The sequence below is a fragment of the Anabrus simplex genome, chromosome 3 (assembly GCF_040414725.1).
Source record: "Anabrus simplex isolate iqAnaSimp1 chromosome 3, ASM4041472v1, whole genome shotgun sequence".
In the NCBI taxonomy this organism is placed as follows: Eukaryota; Metazoa; Arthropoda; class Insecta; order Orthoptera; family Tettigoniidae; genus Anabrus; species Anabrus simplex.
This window is the reverse complement of record NC_090267.1, coordinates 320427997-320453467: the sequence shown is the minus strand read 5'-3', so window position 1 is coordinate 320453467 and position 25471 is coordinate 320427997. Positions and strand designations below refer to the sequence as shown.

At 39.6% G+C, this 25471-nt stretch overlaps 1 protein-coding gene across 1 annotated transcript in view; it reads left to right on the top strand.

Annotated features, from left to right (window-relative positions):
- LOC136867272 (corticotropin-releasing factor-binding protein) overlaps positions 1–25471 on the top strand; it is a 563493-nt gene that overhangs the window by 380866 nt on the left and 157156 nt on the right. Inside the window, exon 4 of the mRNA XM_067144418.2 lies at positions 5183–5343. Coding sequence (XP_067000519.2) covers positions 5183–5343 — 161 coding nt within the window. The remainder of the gene's footprint in view (positions 1–5182; positions 5344–25471) is intronic.

The following is a 25471-nucleotide window of genomic DNA, read 5'->3' as shown; positions in this document are numbered from 1 at the left end:
GTGTTCGGAAAATAATCCTGACAGAGGGATCAAAATCACTTCCAACCCCAACAGGAATTGCTGCAGTCAGTGAATGAAGGTCCATCCCAAACAGTTTGTTGGAGATTCATAGAAAAGGACTCGTACACACTCTAACGGCGTTATGTGATTTGGATATGCAATCTTTCTGTACATAGTTTAGTATTTCAAGTATGAGCTCCTGCTATCTAGCGGAGCTACTGGGAACTGCTATATCGCTTGTATTTATGCTTTTGTTTTGTACTGGGTTGTAGTAAGTAAGAATAAAGATGGCAGCTATGACGAAGTAAAGTGATTCAGTGTTTCATTTATTAGTGATATCCCCAACATTTATGGTGCCGAAATAACCCATCTGTTCAAGTTACGAAACGCTTCATCACGAACTTGCAATATTTGGAGAATCGTGGGAAAGACTAATTGGCCTCACCAAGCAATGTCTACGGAAAATACTTGGACGTTCCACTATTGATGATGAAGGGCTACGGACTGTTTTGACTACCATAGAAGCCGTATTAAACACAAGACCCTTGACGCAACATGATGACAATGGTGGTGTATTGACTCCAGCCCACTTCCTCGTTGGCGATCGACTCACCACGATACCTACTGGACCAGAACCACCTAGGCGAGACCTTCTTAGAACCTTCAGACTACTCCAGCGAATGACTGACGACTTCTGGAAGCGTTGGAGTAAAGAGTATTTGCTACTATTACGGAATTTTCATGAAGTTCGCCAGCCCAGAGACCACGGGTCAAGAATCAGGGTCAGTGACGTAGTTTTACTACAAGAGAATACACGCCCAAGGCAATTGTGGAATAAAGCACGGGTCGAAGAATTACGCGAAGGACGTGACGGGAGAACTAGAACGGTTATTCTTCGCACCTCGGACGGAAACCTTGTGACACGACCTGTCCAGCTGGTCATCCCACTCGAGATAGACCAGGGTGGGGAGGATGTTGGAGATTCATAGAAAAGGACTCGTACACACTCTAACGGCGTTATGTGATTTGGATATGCAATCTTCCTGTACATAGTTTAGTATTTCAAGTATGAGCTCCTGCTATCTAGCGGAGCTACTGGGAACTGCTATATCGCTTGTATTTATGCTTTTGTTTTGTACTGGGTTGTAGTAAGTAAGGTAAGAATAAAGATGGCAGCCATGGCGAAGTAAAGTGATTCAGTGTTTTATTTATTAGTGATATCCCCAACACAGTTAGCGAAAGAACATTGCGACAGGAAGTGCATACAATAAACATTTGGAGTCGGTCACCTCGCAAGAGGTCATTGCTCACAGAGGCACATAAAGCTGCAGGTCTTCAATGAGCTACAAACCATCGAACGTGTACTGTATCTGACTGGCGGAACGTAACGTAGTCTGAAGAATCACTTTTATGTCCGTATTAAAGTGACACACGTCGTAGAGCGTACCGTAGGCCAAATGAAGTATTTCGTCCTGATTGTGCGCAAGGTCAAGTTCAAGCCGCAGGTTGGTCTATGATATTTCGGGTGTGTTTTTTGTATCATTAATTGGGTTCGCTCTCTGAGGTGACCACTAACATGAACAAGCATGCTCATTTAAACATTATGTATGATCAGGTATTGCCTTTCAGTCAACATCTGCATGATGAGTATGCTTTTGATAGCCCGATTTTTCAAGATGACAACAACAAAGTTCATCGGGCTGGACGCGTATGTGACTCGTTTTATGAACACTCTCCCACCTTATTACATCTAAATTACCTTGAAAAATCACCTGACTATAACCCCACTGAACATCTGTGGGACATTTTGGAACAGGGGGTAAAAAGCCAATATCAGCATCCTCGCAAATTTGGTAGAACTGCGCGAACACATTCTCAGCGAGTGGCTTAACCTGTACAACCTTGTTGACTCACTTCCTAACCAAATCCAGGTGGTTATCAAGTCCAGAGGCGGAGTTACACGGTATTAAATGATGCTTGTAATGATTTCTCCAGTGGTGACTATTTTTTTTGTCCGGTGAGCTTATACTCATAGTAAAAATACTATGTAGGAAAGCAAAATAACTCTAGGTTTTATCTATTTTTCGACGTTGATCTCTTTCTCTGGAGAAATGTTTCCCTTCTTGATACTAAGTTGAATACGTCTCGTCCATTGAACTCCGTTCCCAGGGAGTGTAGCCGGATGCGCAAGAATGATTTCACTTCTTCGCATGAACCAAAGCGTTGACTTCCTAGGAATTTCTCCTCTGGTACTAAAATGTAGAGGACAGGCGGTGCAAGTTCTGGAATGTATAGTGGATGATTGAGTAACCCATCCCCAGTCATACTTCTTAATTTTTGCATATGCATAGGCCACAACGTAGGGCGAACATTACACTTCTTCGGGTGAAATGAGAATTCTATAATCATGTGTGGGAAATGTTACATTGTCACTACATCGAAGGAATCCCTTACCGACTGGAGAAACCTCGTCATAGTAGTCAAATCCTCCTTTAACCAACAGGTCTTTCAGCTCGTGTTTAATTGTATGAAGTCGAGAGTTATAATCGATATCTCATTGCTGGGACCATCTCCGTAGTGTAACGGTTAGCACTGTTTGCTGTCATCCTCGGAGGCCGGGGTTCGTTTCATGGCACTGCCAAAAATTTAAGTTTGGCAGGGTGCATGATGTGGGGTAAAAAATACACGCACTTCACCTCCATTCGGGGTGTGCCTGAAAAGAGATGCATCACCTCGAGGAAGACGAGGACGGCTGACAATTATATAAAAAGGGTTTACTCTCTCTCCACTGCATCTGTAGAATATACTCGACTCACTGTTATACCAAGTACTCCTCGAAGTTTGGCCTATTTCCTGTTCCGCTCTTTTACTTGCAGTTCATTCAGAATTTGAGTACCATTCATTTCTAAATATTTCAGAGACGACGTTGGGAGGAGGTTAAATATTTTCTTTCGAATATGTATCTGGAAAATCTGCCAACACTGGACTGATCCATTTAATCACTGTCCCATAAAAAAAGCATTGTTCTGAGATAGCGTCGTACCCACAACAGTTCTAAAAAGAAGCTGACATTACAACAACAAGTATAGATTTGTCTTATAGATAATAGTAATATTATTATTAATAATAACAATAATATAATGTTATACTCTATAATCACTCCTGCATTTTATCATAATCATGGACAGTATCAAAAAAGACCCGTACAAACCGGCAGCTTGAACCCTTCTGTATGACGATGACGTATTGTTGGCCTCTGTGAGCAAGACAGAGCTCCACGAACAAGTACCTAGCATGGAAAACCAGCCTAAAGGTGTTCGGACAACGTTTTAATATTAAAAAGTTGGAGTACGTGACGACAGATGCGAATGTTCTGGATAGCTTCGAAATCGAGGGCGTCGACCTGCAGAAAATAAATGTCTTCAAATACCTTGCCGATGGGACCCCTCAGTATGGAAAGAGCCTAGCGCCCCAGTAATGCGTAGCTGAAGTGGCGTTCTATGATGGTATGTTTAGTGACAAGAAAATTCCTGAGTGGTTATAGTAAAAAAAATATATTGGACTGTAATCCGTCCAGTTGCACTATATGCTGCAGAGTATTGGCCTGCAGGAAAGGAAGTAGAACATTGACTTGCCGTTATGGAAACCAGAATGCTTCGCAGGACTGACACTGTTAACAATGACATCCGTCGTAGATATTGAATTGCACCAATCACGGACAAGATGAGAGAAGGCCGGCTACGATGATACGGACGTGTGCTTCGAGCACACAGCACATCTGTCGCAGGGAGAAATTTGACCGTGGAAGTTGTGGGAATACGATCAGAAGGAAGACCAAAGTAGCGATGGCTCGACAGTCTTCACAACGACCTGAAGATCGTGGGTCTATACCCCGACTAGGCATAAGATCATGTCAAATGGAGAAAACAGCCAGAAAAGCGGACCCCGCCACACTGCAGACGCTGAAGCAAAAGAATAAGAGGAGAATATTATAATATACGTTATCATGTGCATGCACTTTGATTTGACGCCATTGAAGATCAGTTTTTATCTACGGGAGGCAGAGAAACTGCGAACTATTGCTGAGTTTTAATTAATTGTGGTGGGTAAACACGGAGTGTTCAAAGAGATTTCACGTGCTGACATCATACGTCATGCAGTGACAAATGGACCGCTCTCGCCCTTAAAGTATCCAACTATAGTTGAATCAGTAGGCCGACATATGCCGCAATTTCACAGGGAGAGCTGGTACTTTATCAACACACTCGCATTTTGAAATGTGAGGGTATATTACTAGAAAGATAAACAATCTATTGGAAGAGGTTGGTTGAGTTCCCAGGTATCATCCATAAAAATAGAAGGTTCTGAAGGCTAGGACAAGTTATAATAATAAAGAATCTTCGGATGTTTTGTGCTGGACAAAGCGAAGGCGGGACAGGCTTTTCTCCGGGTACTCTGGCAGCCGGCACAATTTCAATCCCCGCCGCTAGATGGGGGCTCCATTCATCCCATTCCTGACCCAGCCGAATGGCTGGGAAAAGGCTGAGGAATTTCAGTTTATTTTCTCGGATGTTACTCCTTAATACAGGAGGAAGCAGAACAGCTGGAAAACTTAAACTGTGATCATTGAATGCTGCGCTGGATGATTTAAAAGTACAGAGACACGAATTTGGAAGCAGAAAACACTCGGCAGAAAAAATGGACGGAGTTCTTTGAGTGGCTCAGGAAGTAGTGCGCTGGTCTCCTGAGCTCAGGTTGGCCGGTTTAATTCTGGGTCAGTCCAAAAGTATTTCTAGAAATTCATATACTCTAACCTAGTGTCAGTAGATTTATGTAAAATAACTGCTATGAGACGAAATTCTGATACGTCTGTTTCTCTAAAGACTGAAAATGTAGTTAGTTGGGCATAGAAACCACTAATGTTATTACTGGATTCTATGGGAGACTAAAATAGAACAGTGAAACCAAATAAAGAACCTTCCAGAATAACAAGGAACTAATATAATGAGAAATACTTGCTAAAAATTAAATAAGTTATAAATTATGTTGTTCCCATCCTACATTGACAATCAGGTACTTGCATTTTTGAATGGAAATAAAGTAATATAATTTCTTCTGCTCAACTATGAGATTATAATTTAGTTGTTGGTCTAATTTAAAATGCTATAATCCAATGTTGCAGAGTGCATCACCGTGGCGTCGGAGGAAGGTGTATACTTCCATGAAGCAGTGGACAACGAGGGTACGGTGTGCGGGGTTTACCTGCTGACTGATCCGGAGCGGAGCATTCAAGTGCGTTTTGACTGGCTCGATGTGCCCTGTGAAGATGGTGGGTTAGTTTCGGTAAGTAAGAACGTTCCTCACGTAGTGCATATGCTTGGAAGAATACAAGTCAGGCATGATTATTTCACTGATAAACATCAATGGCGAACACAAGAAATTATATCAAGATGATATACCTGTTTGTTATTTATGATCTCAAATACACACTACAATGTCAACAAATGCTGATCAAATCATGAAGATTGATAAGAAATAGAATTAAGTAATAGTGAAGGGAGGTACGAAATATTTATATATTATGTTCCTTATAACTCATATCAGGATAGTAAATTTGTGGAACGATTACCTATGTATTAGATAAAGTATACCGAGTTCAACTGCATGATTTTTTAAATCACAGTCCGAACTCAAGTGCTTCACTTTGACATTTACATCAGTTCTGGTTTGCTTTTATCATGTACGTTTCGCGTAAAGAAGAGAAATAACTTTCCCCAGTACTAATTATGACCCGAAATAAAAATAGAATTATCTCGTTTACAACTGAAGCGTTGAGAAACGTGTAAATATTATTCTAAAAATGTTATTAAAATCACTTCAAAGTATCTATTTTATTAGCATGACAAACAACAAGATGTTCTTAGCTATTAAAAAATAACATTGCATATTTTTAAAAATATAAAATTTGGTTTATCTTATCTTTTATATTGTACTAAAACGTTAAACGTCTTCCTATGTTTATCCATAAACTCTTGAAACATAGAAAATCTAACTCCACTCCTTTTTACATAGTTAATTTCTGGAAACCTATCAAATTATGACTGGTGTATTAGATGTGTGATGTCTTTATGTAATATCTATTTTTTAAATAAGGGATTATTTTCACTCCTCCTAATCGTTGGACGTTTGCCGGGTTTTGTTGGATGGAAATTCAGGCCTTGAAATCCTGATCCATGACAAATAGTTAATTTTATTTTTACTGAGAACTGTTCAAGAGTTGGCCACCCACAACAGTCTTATCGTTCAAAATCTGCTCGCTGCATTTCAATGACCTGAAATAAGTTATCATACTTGCAGTTTCCTACCACGTCAGGTAAATCACTATAATATTTGTTAAATTTTTATTTTTACAAGTTGCTTTACTTCGCACGGACACAGGTAGGTTTTATGGTGACAATGGGATAGGATATTGCTAGGAGTTGGAAGGAAGTGGTTGTTGCCTTATTTACGGTACAGCCCCAGCATTTGCCTGGTGTGAAAATAGGATACCACCAAAAACCCTCTTTAGGGCTGCCGACAGTGGGGTTCGAACCCACTCTCTCCCGAATGCAAGCTGTTAGCTGCGCGACACTAACCGTACGGCCAAGTCGCTCGGTCATTACGAATCACAGCCTTATAAATTTGCTTCCATTTTCCTTTTTTCCCCGTAGTCTCAATTGCAGATCATGTAGAAGTGTCCAGAAACAAAGAATTTCAACTTCACTGTTGCGAAAAATTTGTTTGTAATTGCTTAATTCTAAACCTTTAGGTATCCTCAGGTTCTTGATTCGTTATCGCATCTAATCTGTATATAGTTTATGGTTTCTATAGGTAAAACAGGACCTCAACATTACTTCATTCCCCTCATGCCACATGCACATGTAATAGTGACTCGTGTCACTTACAGACAAATTACCTGAAATTAAGCATATTTGTGTGTGTCAAAATAATAGTAAATTTGACTTACTTCAGGCTCATGGCTTGGTATACGTTAGACTTAACAACACTTTTGTGATCGTGTTATCATATTCGAGTTTAGTTCTGGCCTTTTCATCCTTCAGGGTGTCACAAAATGCATATGAGTAAGTACGAGGACAGTAGAATTTCAGTTTTGGGAATTCTTTCTCAAACATTTGCTGTAGTATTTTTGGCCAGTTTTTTGATGATCAGGATACTTCGCAAAAATGCATACAATTTGAATATTCAGGTCAAGACTTAGGTAGGGCCTCGAAGTGTCCCGTCGCTAATAAGGCTCTCCCCCACGATAGTTTGTGGGATTTGGTGACATTCCTACCTTCAAACGTGTATTTAATTATGTGTACAGGTTTTAGGAATCTCTCCCCAGAGGTCTTTATAAGTTATTTCCATTCTCCTTTTCCTCCCTTAACATCCAGTTACATGTTCGCTTCCGGGACAACCTCAATATACCTCTGAAAGATTTGAGATAGACTTGGACACAGCCACTAGACGAAGGCCTTTCTCTTACTTGCCGACGAGTCCCCACTGGTTACATTCTTCCCTATATGAACAAGCACTACATTAATAGGGCCCATATTGATGTTGCCTTGAACAAATTATGACTCCTTCCAAAAGTCATCACAGAGAACTTTCACTTTCTGGGCAGTAAAATCGTGGCATTTGTATCGACACTTTCAGATCAGATGAAAAAACAATGAACATTTTCGATCCCCGACGGAAACACCATTGAGTCTGACCGCGTTATGATTTCTATGTATCTTTGAAGGAGTAGCTTCAAAAATATCCTGAAAAGAGAAATCTTAACTGCATGGCTTTAAATTCAGTCATTTGTAATGTGTCAGCATTATGAAAGAAATTCGAAATTAAAGAACCCTTAACTCAATTTACTGTAATGTAAATGTAAAGAAGCAACAAAAACAATGAAAAAATCCAACACGATCGAATTCACATTGTTACAGAGTTACCAATTTTGATTACGCTTAGAAACAGAGGAACAGTATTTGAAAGCATCCCACGCAAATAACTTTTGATTTAATACGTCATCCATTTTTAGGTCATCATTGTAACTTATTTAAACAAGAGGATCAATCAACAAGTAAGGAAATTGCTACTATTAAACTCTTTCCACGCTTTTGAATTTGGAATTTACTACAATTTTTCGAAGCCACACAATACCCATAAAGAAAGGAAGAATGACGTTAGTCGAAAAATTGAAAAAACAAACCTGTAAAAGATGTAGTCCATAGGCTTCACTGAAGTCAGTCGCTTATACCTGATAATTGCGACTAATTATAAAATCCTTGATTTCTGACAATGCTGGGGTCCGTGAAGAATGCAGCTTCGTATTTTTTTGGGTTCTGGTTCTTGTCTATGACCGCGGGTTGAGCGAAATTATACTGACAACTGAAAGCATCTTTGATCAGACTGCAATCGACTCGTTGGACTAGGACGTGGATGGAAAGTGTAACAAAAACTTACAGTACGATGTTTAAACCACATGGAATGAACATTACCGCTAATTATATTATCACTCCGATGTACCTTCAAGAACAGTAATAAGAATAAGTGTGGTAGTAGTAGTAGTAATAGTAGTACATTGTGAACGTTATCTGCTGGGAAGAAGAACACACTATACAAGCCCAGACATACCAAAGTTCCACACCAAAAATCTTCAACTAGATAATACCTCTCGTAAATTCCGCACGAGATATGATCAGCATGTCTACTTCCAAAGGAATATGCCTCTTCAACCTTTATAATCATATCCAAAATGTAACATTGGAGCCAAAAAGTGTACTGCTATACTACTTGTAATGTACATTACATTACCTTGTATTAATTTTACATCAAAACTATGCTACATACAACGATACATTTTTATATGAATGTAAAATTCGTTTCATTGGATTGACAGGTTAGAAATTATTTATTTATTTTATTGTTTCAAAGATCCCATGAACTAACTCTCCTATTGGGACAGTAAATTAAAATGCTGGCACAGTAACAATATTAAAGAAAAACTGAATAATCATTTATGGTACAAAGCTGATAAAAATTATTATAATTTAAATCTAAAACACAGCATTTTTCAAGGATACAATTGTTGTTTGAAAGTTTATATAAACAGAACTATATAGCTCGAAATGAAACCCGACAATAAGTTCATCTAAACAGACTATTTCTAAGAATATTAAATTTTGTCCATAAATGTTTCTTAATAATTATTTTGAATTTATTGGAATTCGAAAAGCTTTCATCGGGCCTGGAATGAAACTGAATTCTATTATAGCCCTGTACAATACACCATTAGTTCCTCTCTCTCTCTCTTTTTTCTGCTAGGGGCTTTACGTCGCACCGACACAGATAGGTCTTATGGCGACGATGGGATAGGAAAGGCCTAGGAGTTGGAGGGAAGCGGCCGTGGCCTTATTTAAGGTACAGCCCCAGCATTTGCCTGGTGTGAAAATGGGAAACCACGAAAAACCATCTTCAGGGCTGCCGATAGTGGGATTCGAACCTACTATCTCCCGGATGCAAGCTCACAGCCGCGCGCCTCTACGCGCACGGCCAACTCGCCCGGTACCATTAGTTCCATACTTCACTGTATCCATTCTCGGAACATGTAAGTTTCCAAATTGCCATATTGCACGATCATGTATAGATGAATTACTGATGAATCTGAGTTTTATTTTTGCCCAAACCACTATGTTTAATTTTGAAGCAAGTGTTACCAAAGAGTATGCAATAGATAGCCTAACCGGAGGAACGCTTGTTGATGAGTATATTACTTGTCTGGACATTAAGAATGGAAAATTATAAAGAGCTCTGAGTGCTTTATTTTGAAGAATTTGAAGTTCTGCTATTGAACTAGACTGTAGCAACTCCATACAACATTAGTGTATTGTAAATGGTTATGAATTAAAGCATAGTAAACACACTTTTAAGTTAGAATCAGGAATTATTCACGTAGTCTGTTCAGTACATCAATAGTCGGTACTTACTCTTAATAAATTGCAGACGATGGTCCCAGTCTAGTGTGGAGGTTATAAAAACACCTAAATATTTAATACAATGAACTTGTTTAACATAATCATAGCAATGCTTTTATTTCAAACCTACAAATGAAAACTGGTATTTTAATACAATACATTTGTGTTATAGAGAGTCTATTTTTTGAGTTACGTCGCTAAAGGAACGAAGTCAAACACTGCTGATGTATTTCTTATACAAACAGAAAATGACGACACCCAGTGAATGATAGAACTGCTACCTCGCTCCATTGCCTCCACTCAAATTATCGTTGCTAAGGTCAACTCATTAACGGGTAGACTACACGTTACCCCTCTTTTCTCATTCTGCTAACTACATCTCAGGTCATTATCCTCCTAGTGCCACCTCTTTGACAACTCACTCGACAGATTGGAGTCCAGAGATATCTCAGTCTCCTTTTAGCCTTTACTGTGTGTAAATAAAACATTTCATTATTTAGTTATGCCTCTATTATCTGTAGAATCCATAAGGGCCGATGGAGGTTGACGAGAAGTCAAGTTACTTAATAAGAATAGACCTAGAAATCGTCGCATAACTTTCCACCAAAAAAGAAGAATCATTTAGAGGAAGATTCTAAAATGTAATGTGATAAAATACATTAAGAAGTTCCTGGTCTCATAATGATAACGACTTGTAGCCTCCAGAGGGTCGCGGCACAGGTCTTTCGAGTTGGCGTCCTGAATGGGTGGGTCAGTACTAAAGATGAGGTTTAATGTTGAAGATGGCACACACACCCAGTCCCCGAGGCAGACGAATTAAACATCAAGGTTTAAGTCCCTGTGCTGGCCGGAATCGAACTTGGGACTCCTTGGATCAAAGGCCAGCCCATTAACCATTTCTCTATGGAGCCGGATAGTTAATGCGTTGAGAAAATGTCTTTAAATTATTATAGGATCAAAATGTGTTGTTAAATAAAGAATGATGTCATTATGAAATTATGTTATCCCACTGCCAGCTGCCTCGGTGGATCAGTGGTAGAGGGTCCGATTCATGATTCCAAATTTGTGGGTTCGATTCCAACTGAGATAATCGATATTTAAACGACGGTGGAAAACCTGTCATTGTTGTCTGGTTGCGCACTCAGTGTCACTCGATAAACTATTAAACTCAGCCATAGTATTCGTTCCAGTGGAATTCAGCTTTGGTTGCTAGATAGCAGTACAATCGGAGTTGGTGGACAGGCCAGGCCACCGAGATGGTATCACTTCAGAAGGCTCTCACCTCAGTAACTGAGGCTGCACGAAACATATTAAGAATAAAATAATCCCACTGCCAAATTTAAGATATGTGTAAATGAGAGAGCCTGTGTGGTTCACATCTACTGTCTAGACGTCGCCATTTCTTGATCTAAATATTATTAAGTTAACGCCTGCAGACACACTGTTCAGTTCTAGACACGATGAACCCTCGGCGCAGGTTGTGGTCACGGACAGGGCAGGCGTCATCAGTGGCCAACTTCAACATTCCTAATTTCATTATCTAAATATTAAGTTATTGGAAAGATTAAGCTCATAAGATCACTCTATAACTCAGGTACGAGCTAAATATAATTGAAGCATGTTTTAGGTCAGTCGAGCGCTTATTTTAATATTTTAGCATTGAGGATAAAATAATGCAGAGTAAATCCAAAGTTATCGGATTAGAACGCAGGCTACCAGACTGTATTCAATCAGAAATCAATCTGTTGGTTTAATTGGGCAGAATACCGGCTAATTTGACCTCAGGTGTGTGTGTAATACAGGGGAGTGTTGCATAAGAGAAGATGCTGGAAATCCATTGTGCAAGGGTCACCACTATCTACATCGTAGGGAAGTCCTGACTGTAATTTCAGCAACTTTCATTCGTCGTAATGTTTAAAACTCAACTAAGCTAGTGTCTTATCAAAACTTGAACGTTGGCGCTCGGTCAGTATCCCTATCTGGCCTAGGGTGCAACTAATCACATACTTTCAGCTGGTGTTCACCGGCGGTAGGGTAGCAGTTCCTTTTCGTTCCTCGCCTAACCCAGCGGTATTCAAACTTTTTAGTTGGCATACCCACTAAATCTATTTGTTTTACCATCGTACCTCTTCTCAGGCAACGCGGCAAGCCTTCACAAGGCAGATGGAGAAACGTGATTTTCTCGTGAGTGGAATTGTCTAGGAATGATATAGGCCTATAAATATACTAGTATAATTATTAATAAATTAATTACTATTGTACTGTATACATTGCTAATGAAAAACTTGAAGAGGATGAGTGGATTTCAAAACAAAAATTCAAAAAAAGAGGAATGCAGTATGAGTAAGCATTTTAATACCTAGTCAATGGGTGGTATAAACTAGCACAAATTTTAGAATGTCCAGTTCAGAAAGGAGCCACTGTGTAATAGTAGACAAAAACAATAAATGCAAACACGATTTTTATTAAAAATGAGCAGGTTCAATTCTTTTCTGAATTGCTCACTGAAAACATTTAGAAACTACGATAAATTTGCGTACCCCTAGAAGTACGCGAACCACACTTTAAATACCATTGGTCTAGCCTACAATAGGTTACCACGCCCAGTATTGCTTATGTCAGGATCTGATGGTTCAAGATGGCGTTACCATTGACTTGTACAGTTTGTCATTTCCAAACCTTAGGGCCAAAATTCTACAGATAGTAGAGAATTATAAAGTAAGAAGTTTGAGACCGGGAATTAATAGTCAGAAATGAATATTTCTGGCAACACGAGGTCTTGAATGAAGAATACGTATGTGGAACTTTTATGAAAAATGCTTTAGTGTTCATAACACGCAACTGCCTGTCTCGTCTTCGTTTGGTGGCGCTAGCCTTGCAATACAGTACAAAATCGCTTGGTATGTTTCCACGGTGATGGTAGTGGTGGTGATTATTATGATTTTAAGAAGATTTTCAACCAAATACGGGTAACATTTGTTTTTGTTTGTCCTCTGGACATTTTTCCTATGGAGGGACATCAGTTATTGGTGTATGAAACCCCAGTAGAAACTGTTGAGGAATAGGCTGATAGAGACCTGGTTGCCTGTCTCGCTGTACAGCAGATATTAACGATACTTGAGAAAGTGCCGCAAAATTTCATGCACCGTTGTAATGCATAAACCGACGCTAGTGGTCGGCGATGTTTCTTTATTGTTGCCGTGAGCTGTAAAACGTTGCCATGTTTTTGCTATGAAATGTAAGTTGTTACTACGAGATGCAAGTTGTTTCTAGAAAAAATTTGCGTTTCCGACCATTAGTTCCCTATTTCGAAATACTCATTTTAGAGCTCTTTACATCTGTATAATTTTGACTATAAATATTGGAGACGTCCTGTATTTTTCTTCAGTCCAGGGGCTGGTTTGATTCTCAGACATCGCTGTTGAAGGTCATTCTTCTTCTTCTTATGACGCCGTCTCCCTTCGAAGGTTGGCGATCCAATTGATTATGATTACACGTGAAACGGCAGCACGGAAGATTTCTATCGACGTATGTCCATACCACCGCCGCAAGTCTTTCAGCCAGGAATTTCTCCGTCTTCCCACATATCTTTTCCCATCAATCTTCCCTTGAATTATCAGTTGGAGAAGTTCGTATCGTTCACCTCTCATGATGTGCCCGAGGTAGCTGAGCTTACGCTCCTTGATGGTTATGAGAAGCTCTTTCTTCTTGTTCAAGATGTTGAGGACTTCTTCATTTGACTTCTTTTCTACCCAAGATATTCGGAGTATTCTTCTGTATAAGTACATTTCAAAAGATTCAATACGCTTCTCCAATAAAGGGCTAAGCGTCCACCCTTCGAAACCATACAGAAGGACAGGAAAGACATAACACCGTAGCATTAGAACTCTGAGCTGGAGGTTGAGTTCTCGGCTGGTGAATAAGGTCCTCATGGTATTGAACATATTTTTTGCTTGTCCAATCCTGGATAAGATTTCGCATTTTGAATCACAATGCTGGTTAACTAGAGTTCCAAGATATTTGATAGAAGATACTTGTTGGACGATGTTGTTGTTGATGTAAAGGGAGGCCTGTTTTGGTGTTTTTGAGAATACAATCAGCTTGGTCTTGTTAATATTCAAGGATAAACCATAGGTTTCACTGGTCCTCACGATGTTGTTTATAATGATTTGAAGATCACTAGGGTTGCTGGCTAACACAATCGTGTCATCAGCAAACCGGATGTTATTAATGACAAAGCCATTGATCTTGATACCTAGACTAACATCTTCCATAGCCTCTCTGAACACAGCTTCAGAGTAGATGTTGAAAAGGAGTGGGGACAGGACGCATCCCTGGCGGACACCTCTTCATATAGCTATGTCCTCAATAGTAGTTCCCTCTATTTTGACCAATGCCGTTTGATTCCAGTACAGATGGGAAATGATACGAAGATCACCAACATCTACACCAGTAGATTTTAAAATCTCAACATGTTTTGCATGAGATACGCAATCAAATGCTTTTCGGTAGTCGATAGAACAAGCGTGCACATCTACATTCACATCTAGGCATCTCTGGGTCAAAACATTCAAGGAGAAAAGAGCCTCACGAGTACCCAGTCCATTCCTAAAGCCAAACTGAGTATGTCCAACTTGGTGTTCGCATTTGAGGTAGATTCGAGTGTGGATAATACGCAGAAATATCTTTAGCACATGGGACATTAGGCTGATCATACGATAATCATCACAATGTGATGCACTAGCCTTTTTTGGTATGGTGACAAAAGTAGGTCTTTCGATTATAAGAAAACAGAAAAAACCGATCAGAGAACTACATCGAGGCGCGTACCAAGTAAATTTGGAGTTTGTTAGTTCACCATTGCTTCCCTCAAAGAACCAGAAAATGCTATTGTAGCACAACTTAAATTTAATTAACACCTTGCATGACATCCAGATGCACTAGTGCTTTGAATGTCATTAGTATGACCCAGAGTTTTAAGTTTTAACCTATTGTTACTCCCTATTTAATTAACATATTTCAAAATATGTATTCATTTCACACTTCATGAATCAGAATATATGAATTTCATTGTACCTTAAAATACCTAATTGAGGGGTTTGCATTTCAAAGAACCTAAATAGCTGTTTTGCTTTCTTTAAATGAAGATCGCTATTTTCCCATTGAGACTTACCGTAAAATTATATCCACCACGATTATAAGCAGTAAGACGGAGATAATTCAGGTTACTACCATCAAATGCAGCACGTCCCATGCAGATATGACATACATGGTGACACGCTGATGCAGATGATAGACGGTCAGAAGGAGCGTGACGGGGTGAGCTACAGTCGTCCACAGAGTGTACAGTAGGCAGAAAGTGTGGTGAATGATTTCTGCATTACTTTTCTAAATTTAACTGTTATATAGTGAAACAACGCCTAAATTGAAGAAATGGATTGCTATGGATCGAAATTTTACTACGGATGATTGAGTAGTCTTCTCTCAGTCATGATCCAAGCAAATTAGGTTCCAGTAACTAACCTGAAAACTGCATTACAATATCATAGCACGCTGAGTGATGTTTAAATGTTTCTATTTATTGTTTCAGTACAAACGTGAGCAGAAATCCCATCTTGAGCAGCATAAATATGCCGTTGCAATCATTGTTGATGTAGCTAGAAGAAATAAATCCAGCAGCAAGAGTTATTTCTTCCACAGTTGGTAATCCTGATCATAACTTTAACTTTCGTCTATGCCGGGTGTTGGTGTCTGAATACGTGCCATGGTACGTGCTAACCATTCCGACCATGGGAATGTTCTTATAAGACATCAGTGGCCGCATCCAAGAAGCAAAGATTAAAATATTTTAAGTATACAATAAACCTAAAATGAAGGCTTGTACCACCTACAAATCCGGACCACTCGTACCTCAACAGCTTCCATAGTGACTCAGTCAGAAATTAGAGTGGTCGTTAGACTTCAGTACAAGCTACACTTTGTCCAAGAGGCAGATGTAACAATACCACATCCGAATTATGGGCGAGGTAGGTGAAGCACGATCAGAAAATGCACTTCAGAGAGATGCGATTGCATCTAAAATCTAAAGTCTACCTCACAGTGATCAGACCTGTGGTCTTTTGTGGAACTGAATGTAGGCACTTCATGCAATGGAAATGAAGATGCTGTGATGGTCAAATCGCTCGTCTCGACTAGATCATATCACAAACGCTGATGTGTGGAAGAAACAGAGTCAATGCGAAAATCACGCCTGAGGTGGTAGAGGCATGTACGCCGTAGCGGTGAAACCTCAGTTGTAAAGACTGTTCTTCAGCTGATCGTTGAGGTTCGGCGACCTCGAGGGCGATATTTAACACACTGTCTGGAGCGGGACGCTATGTATCGATTGAATTGGGGCAACATTGCAAGAAGGCAACCCCAAATAAATGGAAAGTTGATGACGAATCATGTTTACATCATTAGTACTCGTATAATTCAATCTTCATATTCAGAAGGAACACCTACAGGTACATTGTTTGGAATTGCTGACAATACATTTTATCAAAATAAAATTTCAGGACACAGTTCAGTAAGTAACAAAGCAAAGTCAAAGTCACCTCCATACAGGCCATGAAGGCCCTTGGAGGAGTGTAAGGTAAAGGCTTCCACCATTGTTAACCTCGGCACGTGATTGGGTAGAGTGGTTAGCTATACGCCCGGCCGCCTTTGCCCCCAGGAATTAACCTGGTACTCATTTCTGGTGAAGGCTAAGTGAACCTCAGGGCCATATACACCTCCGGAAGTGGAAATCTCGTTTCGTAAATTTTACGACTTCCTGACGGGGATTGGAACCCACGTCCTTCCGGGCGAACCGAGCACGCCTTTACCGCCTCGGCCAGGCAGCCCCTTCAGTAAATAACTGTGGCATAAAATACTATGTTAGCTTTTGAACCAGATTAATATAATAACTGCATTATATTTATACTTAATAGATGCCCAATGCGCTGGGTACTCCTGAATAGAACAGTTTCGCTTTATTTGAACAAATTGCAAATAAAGTTGTTCATTTCTCATTTTCAAAATTCTGCAATGCTTCAGACGGTAGAGTGCTGGCTTTCTGAGACTGAGCTGGTAGGTTCGATTCCAGCTGAGTCTGGTGGTATTTCAAGGCGCTCAATTACGCCAGAATCACGTTGGATGATTCACCGACACGTAAAAATACTCGTACCGGAAAAATTTCCGGCATCTCTTTATCCCTGCTGGGCTAAACAGTTCCAGTCTTATGCGCTCGAGTTGGAGGGTTTGAACCCGGATTAATCCGATGATAACTGAAGGTGCGTTGATATGTTAACCTCTTGTCATTAGATCTACTGGCACGTAAAATAACTCCTCCGAAACAAAATTGTGGCACAAAGGATACCTAAAACCGCAAAATTATTTAGTGGGACGTAACATTAATAACATTAATAGTACTATTAGAGGAGCCGGGCTACTCCGCAGCATTGTTTATAGATAGATCTGATAACTCATCTCGATATGCCCGTCGCAGTCATATTGTTTTGCCTGCCCTTTGCAATGGTTTTATGAACAATGTATGCTACAGTTCGTAGCCAGAATTCATCTATGCTGACGTCATCATTCCGTCTGTTTGATTAAAATTTATCCATATACATTTGTTGTTTTATCCTGCAGTTCTTGATGTAAAGCTTGGTATTGTGTCATAGAAGGCAATGGCATTCTTAATTGCAGTTCTTCAATATAGAACGGTTGTTCATAGGTTAGTCTCGAAGGAGCGAGGTTTGCCAGACAGAGAACTTTTTTGAGATTCATGGCTTTCAGTCTTTCTAGTGTAGCTAGGTTATCCTTCGACAGGTGCTCCCAGATAATGTCTAAGATGTGTGTCATGATGGGGTTTGTGTGTACGTAGGCTTTTCTTCCCGTAGCAGTATATAAGTTACAGTGAAACCACGGAATGCGAGTAACTTGGTCTACGAGTGTTTTGCAAGACGAGCAAACATTTTAAATAAATTGTAACTTGATAAGCGAGTGAGCTTCCGCAATACGAGCGTCACGTGTGCCTACGTTTTTCCCTCCCCTGTTCGTTTGATGAATAGATGAACGAGATCATTGGTCTTGATGTGAAAAAATAATTTTCAGAAAATAATCTGCTGCTCAAAGTCTTTCTGGCTATGGACAATGCTCCTACCCATCCTCCAAGCCTTGAGGACGTCTTACTGGAGGAATTCAAGTTCGTTAAGATTAAGTTCCTTCCTCCCAACACTACTCCACTTCTCCAGCCTATGGACCAGCAAGTCATTTCGAACTTCAAGAAGCTATACACCAAAGCACTATTTCAGCGATGCTTCTAAGTGACCGAAGGAACAAACCTTACCCTCCGAGAGTTTGGGACAAATCATTTCCCCATCGTGAACTGCCTGGAGATCATCGATAAAGCCTGAGATGGAGTCACGAAGAGAACTCTCACTTCCGCTTGGGGAAAGCTGTGGCCTGACTATGTTCTTGGACGTGACTTTGAGGGAATTGTTGTTGACAATGAGCCACCAATTGTCGATGAACTTCTGTCCTTAGGGAAGACTATGGGGATGGAGGTGAATGAGGTGGACATACAAGAGCTGGTGGAAGAGCACAGCCAGGAACTGACCACCAACGAACTGATGGACCTGCATGAAGAACAACAGGAGATCTCGAGATCTCGCCCGGGGAAGAGGAGGAGGAAAAGTCAAAGGAATCTCTCACTTCAACTGAGATTCGGAAGAAGTGAAAAATGTGGGAAACGGTGAACAATAATTTTGTAGAAAAACACCACCCGAATACGGCTGTAGCAGTGCGAGCGATGAATCAGTTCAATGGCAATGCAATGTCACCTTTTCTGAAATCCTCCAAAAGAGGCAAAAGGAACAGTTATTGGACAGGTCCCTCGTTGAAGTTGCACAAAAAGAAAACAATTCCAGTGAGCCAACAGATAGCAGTGATTCCGTTAGTGAAATTCGTGCTACTGTACCTGCTCAAAGCCTGAGTCCCAACCAGCATTTATCTCAGGGGGTGTTACGATCCGAATCTATTAGTGTCGTGCATTGTTCGAACTTGAGACGGGTAACCAAGACAGAACAGCATGTGCCTAGCTGCATATGCAACCAGTATCACGCATGAGGGGAGCGTGTAAGCTAAAATGCCCGAGTTTGCTCTAATTCGTTCGAGAGGTCATATTCGGAGTGAAGGTTGCTGACTAGGGAGGATGGCCTTGCTTGCTTTACTGACTTTGCAAGCAATGTGGTTTTTCCAGATATATGGAATCCCTTGTTTACATACAGCAAAGCCCGAGAATTAGGAGCTATAAAAGGGCGAAGGAATGGTTGCGTTATCCTTTTGTTTTGAGCTGAAGTTCACCATGGCACGTGAATCAACGGACAGCGTTATGACTAAAATTCAAAGCAGTGAATATAAACTAATCAAGAGAGATGGGTTCAGTTCTGATGTTTGGAAGAAGTTCCTACTTGTGGTCACTGCAGATAGTCAACAGACATGGTATGTTTCCTGTGAAATGTGCAATGCACTGTTAACATGTAATCCCAGTAAAACTCATTTAAAAAGAAACACGTTTGCAAATTTAATGCTGGCTTTTCTAGCCAAGTATTGCCCGGCATTACAAAGCAAACCGTAACTAGCGCGTGTGATTTCATGTGTGCCAAAGATTTCCGACCGTTTAACACTGTTGCCGGTGAAGGCTTTAAAGAATTAGGGAAAGAACTGATTAATATCGTGCTAATTTTGGAAAAGTAGATATTGTTGATGTGTTACCGCATCCTTCCACCATCAGTAGAAACGTCCAAGCATAGGCAGATGAAATACGAAGCGAAATAATGCCGCTGATTATTTCTGCTATGCACGACTAATGTTGCTCGGCTACTGTTGATATGTGGACTGACCAATACAACCAAACCCATTATCTGACGCTGACTACGTAAGTAGACAGAGATTGGAAGCTGATCAGCAATGTGGTTTTTACTACAAAATTTCCAAGTACAAAGAAAACGAGTGCAAGTATAATTGAGGAAGTTCACGAAAGAATGTCCTAGTTAAACATTCCTCAGTGTGAGTATGAAGACATGTTTTTTGTAACAGATCAGGGTTCGAACATAAAGACAGCTTTCGAAGAACATAGACGTGTGCCTTGTGCTGCTCACTGCATAAATACAGCACTTGTGCACGTATTCGATGAAACGAGATTTCTTATGAAAGATGCTCCAGTATTTGCAAACATAATAAACGCCAAAAAGGCAGTAGTGAGGTACCTGAAAAAAGCGGTCGTGCTTCCCAGCTTCAAATAATGGTACAGTAAGAAGTAACGACGACGTGGAATAGCCTCTATACGATGTTGCAGTCTGTTTTTAAGCAGGAGGAATACATGTGGCAGCACGTGAAATTCATTAACCATTTCTCCGACAGGAGCGATATTTACTACATGATTTTCCAGTATTGCTTACCTATATATATACGAGTTCAGTATATTGCAGAATCACAGTCTAAAAGTACGAGTTTAACTATTGACAGTTACATGCTCAGTCATAAGTCCACCATTGAGGCAAAAGCGAATGTTTCTATAGATAAAGGAGCGCGTGACAAACAACAGAGTACGGCTAAACAAGAACGAGGGGAAACTAGCACGTCTACCTGTGTCTGAGACAGCGCGTGAAGGAGCGAGTATGAAGGGGCAAGTTCAAACGAACATAGCTCGCCTCGCCTGTGAGAAGCGAGGCTCGGTCATGGCCATACTCGCCAAATATGAACCGAGCATAGAGCGTGTTTTGCACGACACTAGAATCTATCGCAAATAATAAACAACAAAAAAATGAAGATATAAGATCTCCAATTATATGTATGGGCGCCAATCTAATCAGTACTACAGGGTCGAACGGGACACTCTAATCATTAACTTTAAAGCTCATCATAAAAAACAAAATATATTAAATCAGATCCAAGGGAAAAATTGGAAGGCTCCGTCCTAGGAATGGGGACGGATATTTAAACGGTCACCAAGGGTTTACTATGCTACAAGAACAAGAACCTGGAACTGTTTCCTTGCAAATGCTAAAGGAGCATTTTATTTAAATTAAAAATTTAACGCACTACAAAATTCGTTGACCCTTATTTTGCCAGTAATTTTGCAAATCATTTCTGAAAATTTTATATAATATTTTACACTTTTGACCACCCATCCACTTGGGTGGTGGAACCGTTGATTTCTGAGGGTTTCAATTCGACCCTCGTGAACACAATGACCATTTATAGTCATAGACCAGTTACCTGTTGGCCAGGTGGGCGAGATCACATGAATTATGCCTTCGCCTCCACCTTTATTGAGATGAGACCAACCCGGGATAATATAAAACCGTCCCCGGGTTCCTAACCAAGATATGCTAATCGTTAACAGAAGGAAACGAAAAAGCGTCTCTAACCTAATGGTCCAGATGTAAGGATTTGCCATCACATTACAAATAACAAAGTTATTATTTACAACAACTGGATATTATTACGTTATTTCGCCAGCTGACTTCCCTGGTATCAGTCAATATCATCCGAAATAATTTAAAATATATTTTTAATGTTAATATTATTATCAATATTATCAGTGGAGATCATTATTATCGTAGAACGTAACCATCATTGATTTAATATTTCAATTCCATTTTCCACCATTATTATTATTATTATTATTATTATTATTATTATTATTATTATTATTATTATTATTATTATTATTGTTACGGAGTTACCCGTGGAACAGCAGAGGTGAAGGAAGGTGCGGGCTGGAATGGGTCTAACTACAAAACCGAGAAACGAATTAAAATTTCATTAAAGGTTATATTTCCAACACAGCTAAACTTAACAGATTTAATATATAATTTGAACATACAACAAATAACGACAAATCAGGTACAAAACCAGGAAATCCAAGATTTAGAGATATTTTAACGATCTGGGCTTCGAGCCCCACGTTTTACAATTCCTGAGCTCTCAGCTCACAACCATATATTACCAAAGGGCAGAAATCCCCTTACTGTATGGAGCACTTGTTCCCACCTTTTAACCTCAAGCTTCCTAGAGGCACTTTTCAAAGACAAGAAAGAGCTGAGCCGCTCTCAATTTTTCAAGCCTATTAAAGGCAATACCAGACTATTACACTAAATTGCCATCAAGGCACCGCTTACATCAAATGAAACGGGGGTATCTCGCACCCAACCTACTGGGCTTCAGTGGAAAGGAACAGAATAATTAAATGGCCCAAAATACCAAGATGAATGGAGGCGTTACTTGCACTCCTACATGAAACCTTATTAAACCTAAGGGGCACTAGGCCGATGACACAGGGACTATTCCCAAACTAGGGAGGTGACTCATATAAGAATTTTTTAACACATTAAGAAGAGAAGAAAATCGGTTATGAAAACGTAGTCACCTCAAATCAAAAATGAAGGGGAGCTCGAGAGGGCAAAGCACTCTCTATCCCCGATTTACAGTTAAAGTAATAAGAAAATTTTACATAAGCCGGCACTAAGTTACATTTTTAGACAGGTAGGTTACATTGAAAAGGTTTCGGATCTTCCCCGAGGGTTAAACTGCTGAGCTAGCAAGAAATAAAGATGTTAAACGGCCATTACCTTTGTTGAAGTGATGCTTCCCGACGAAAGAGGCGCTACCCGCCCCCCTGCTATACTTCCATACACTACGCTAGATGTTGTTGAAGTGGCGAAGAGCCGTAAAAATCAGCAGTTTTATAACCTCGTGGAAGATTCGAGACCTGTCATGAATAATTAAGACACACCCACAGGCGTTTATTGGCTGACTAAAATTTACACATAAAAATTGGAGAAGAAAGACGCGATTGGCTGAAAATTAATGACAGAAATTATTGTTTGGCTAACTTCAAAACTGGCGGAAAGAAAGATTTATATTGCCAACCCACAAATGAAAGAACGAAATTAGTAAAGAACAAACTTATGAATACAAAATTTCTTCAAATAAAGTTCTACCACTTCGCACCAGGGTGCATGGTCATAGTCTTGTAGAGACATCTATCAGAGAATGTCCACACTTCTTGATAATTAGTAAACAAAAGCAGTTCGAAATTAACACAGTGACATTTTCTTAGAAAATGTTGCGATAATTCAGTTTTTAAAGTTCAGAGTTTCTGCTATAGGGGAGTACTTTAAGGCGGAAAATTCAAAAGTGCGGCGTAGAGGTGTACCATCCGGTATAATTATTATAAATTAATTTCATTTGGTACACGGCAGTTAACTATTATTATGTTTAATGCATAACCCTTTTACAAGTCCGGTCTAGTTTGGCACTAATCAATTTACTTGGATTATTATTATTATTATTATTATTATTATTATTATTATTATTATTATTATTATTATTATTATTATTATTATTATTATTATTATTTGTAAATGTTATATTTTAATTTTCAATCTTTAAAATGTAGTCACATATGTTAACTACCAATATGAACCACCAAGATCCGAATTCACATCGGTCGGGACGCAATAACGGTATTCGAACCCGCAACTTTATGTTCGTACTGTCGTTAATTTTTGGGAACACCATGTCCTCCCAAGACAAATCTCAAATCTCATGGCACCTCGCAGTTGTGCAAATAGATACAATCTTTGCAAATGCTAAATTATTCCTTCTTTTTTTATTTTGAAGCCCATTTAATCCACTGGAACTTTTCAAACCATTTAATTCACTAATTAATCCTCGGTGCATGCACTCTACTGCCACTCATAACACCGGAATCGGCATATTATATCGACGTAGGCCTCATCTTCATCAACATCAGTACGACTCAATTTCATCTCGTGCCGAATTTTTGTCCCGCACGAATTCAACATAAAAATGGGCTCAAACCACTCTGGGCTTTCAACATTGCGTGACCATCATATACAAGTTCCCCTATCGCTTCTAAACAAATATTTACGATTATTATGGAGTCCAAAACCGTTAAATCAACAATTAAAATTAAAATCAAATTTACTGCTCGAATTAAAGTCTTCCACGCCACATGTTATTTCCACATTTAAATTACTTTAACTTGCAATCATTCTATCAAACTAGGCCCGTGCCTTTATTCACATAACATTATTATTAAACACTCATTTACACATTACCCATGTTCATTTATCACTCAGATACTTCTACTGATTATTACATTTCTGTCCACTGGCGAAACTTCGCGGCACAGATAATCATTGATATTTACAGACAATACAATGGACTTCATTCCGTCCCACAACAATTAAATTCACTGGCAATCCTCTACCTCTGGATAATCATACAACATGCCTTGATATCTATAAAGTTTCCGATAACTGGAAACACATTTGAGCACTTCTAAAATGAATACAAATCTAATCTTTGCGTGAAACGTGCTCCATATAATCACGAAAAATTCAAGCACTTGAACAAACAAATCAACCCTAATCTATTTTATTAAATAATAAAAATTATGATGAGTGCTTGATCTAATTATGTACATATTAATTTGTCCCTTTGTCTACCTATCCCTGAATTTACACGAGCCGGGAATCGGCTCGTTTCACAATAAGTTACCATTATGAAAGAATATGATTTCCTGCGGCTAATGTTGGCAGTCTACAAATGTATATTAATGGGTACTCATCTCAGCCTTGTAGTTTGCTGAACTGGACGAGGAGCATCGGCCCCATCCAGTTTTAGCACTGCATCACACTGGTATTCATGCCAGCTTGAAGAGGTAATCCTTGACACTGTTCAATATTACACATGTTAAATCTTAGAAAACAAATAACCTTTTACACTTGGAATATTTTCCACACTAAATTTAACAAAGAAATTTTACACTATTGGCTTTTATCTAGCCCACTTAATGTAAATATACATTCTTCATTCCTTCCCCGGGCACTAGGAACATGGGATACATCGGTTATCACCTTCAACGGCCCGGCGTGCACTCGATATTCCGACCCGTCTCACGTTCGCGTGGCTGACCAGGTATCAGTTCGTAATCGATAGTTCACTGGTGAAATTACGTCAACACGCGCGACCGTTCTCACGTAACAAAAATACTATTCTTGAGATAGAATCTCACAATCCTACCCGTAGGTTTTGATTTAATAAGTTCCGTAAATATTCGAACTCTTGATAGTAGACTGTTCAAGTCTGTAACACCTACTAATCCACATCTTAGACCACTGTGCCACCTAATATAATAACACTTCAACAATATTTTACGAATGCCTATGCGCTTCGGCGTAGTAACAGCTCCAACAATTTCTCACGAGTGAATACGTACACGTACTTGCATAGTAACAGCTCCTAAAATTCTCCACGAGTAAGTACGCACCCTGGCGTAGTAACAGCACGAACAATTTTTCACAAGTAAGTAACTTCCGTCGCCACGGCCATGTATTTATATTAAT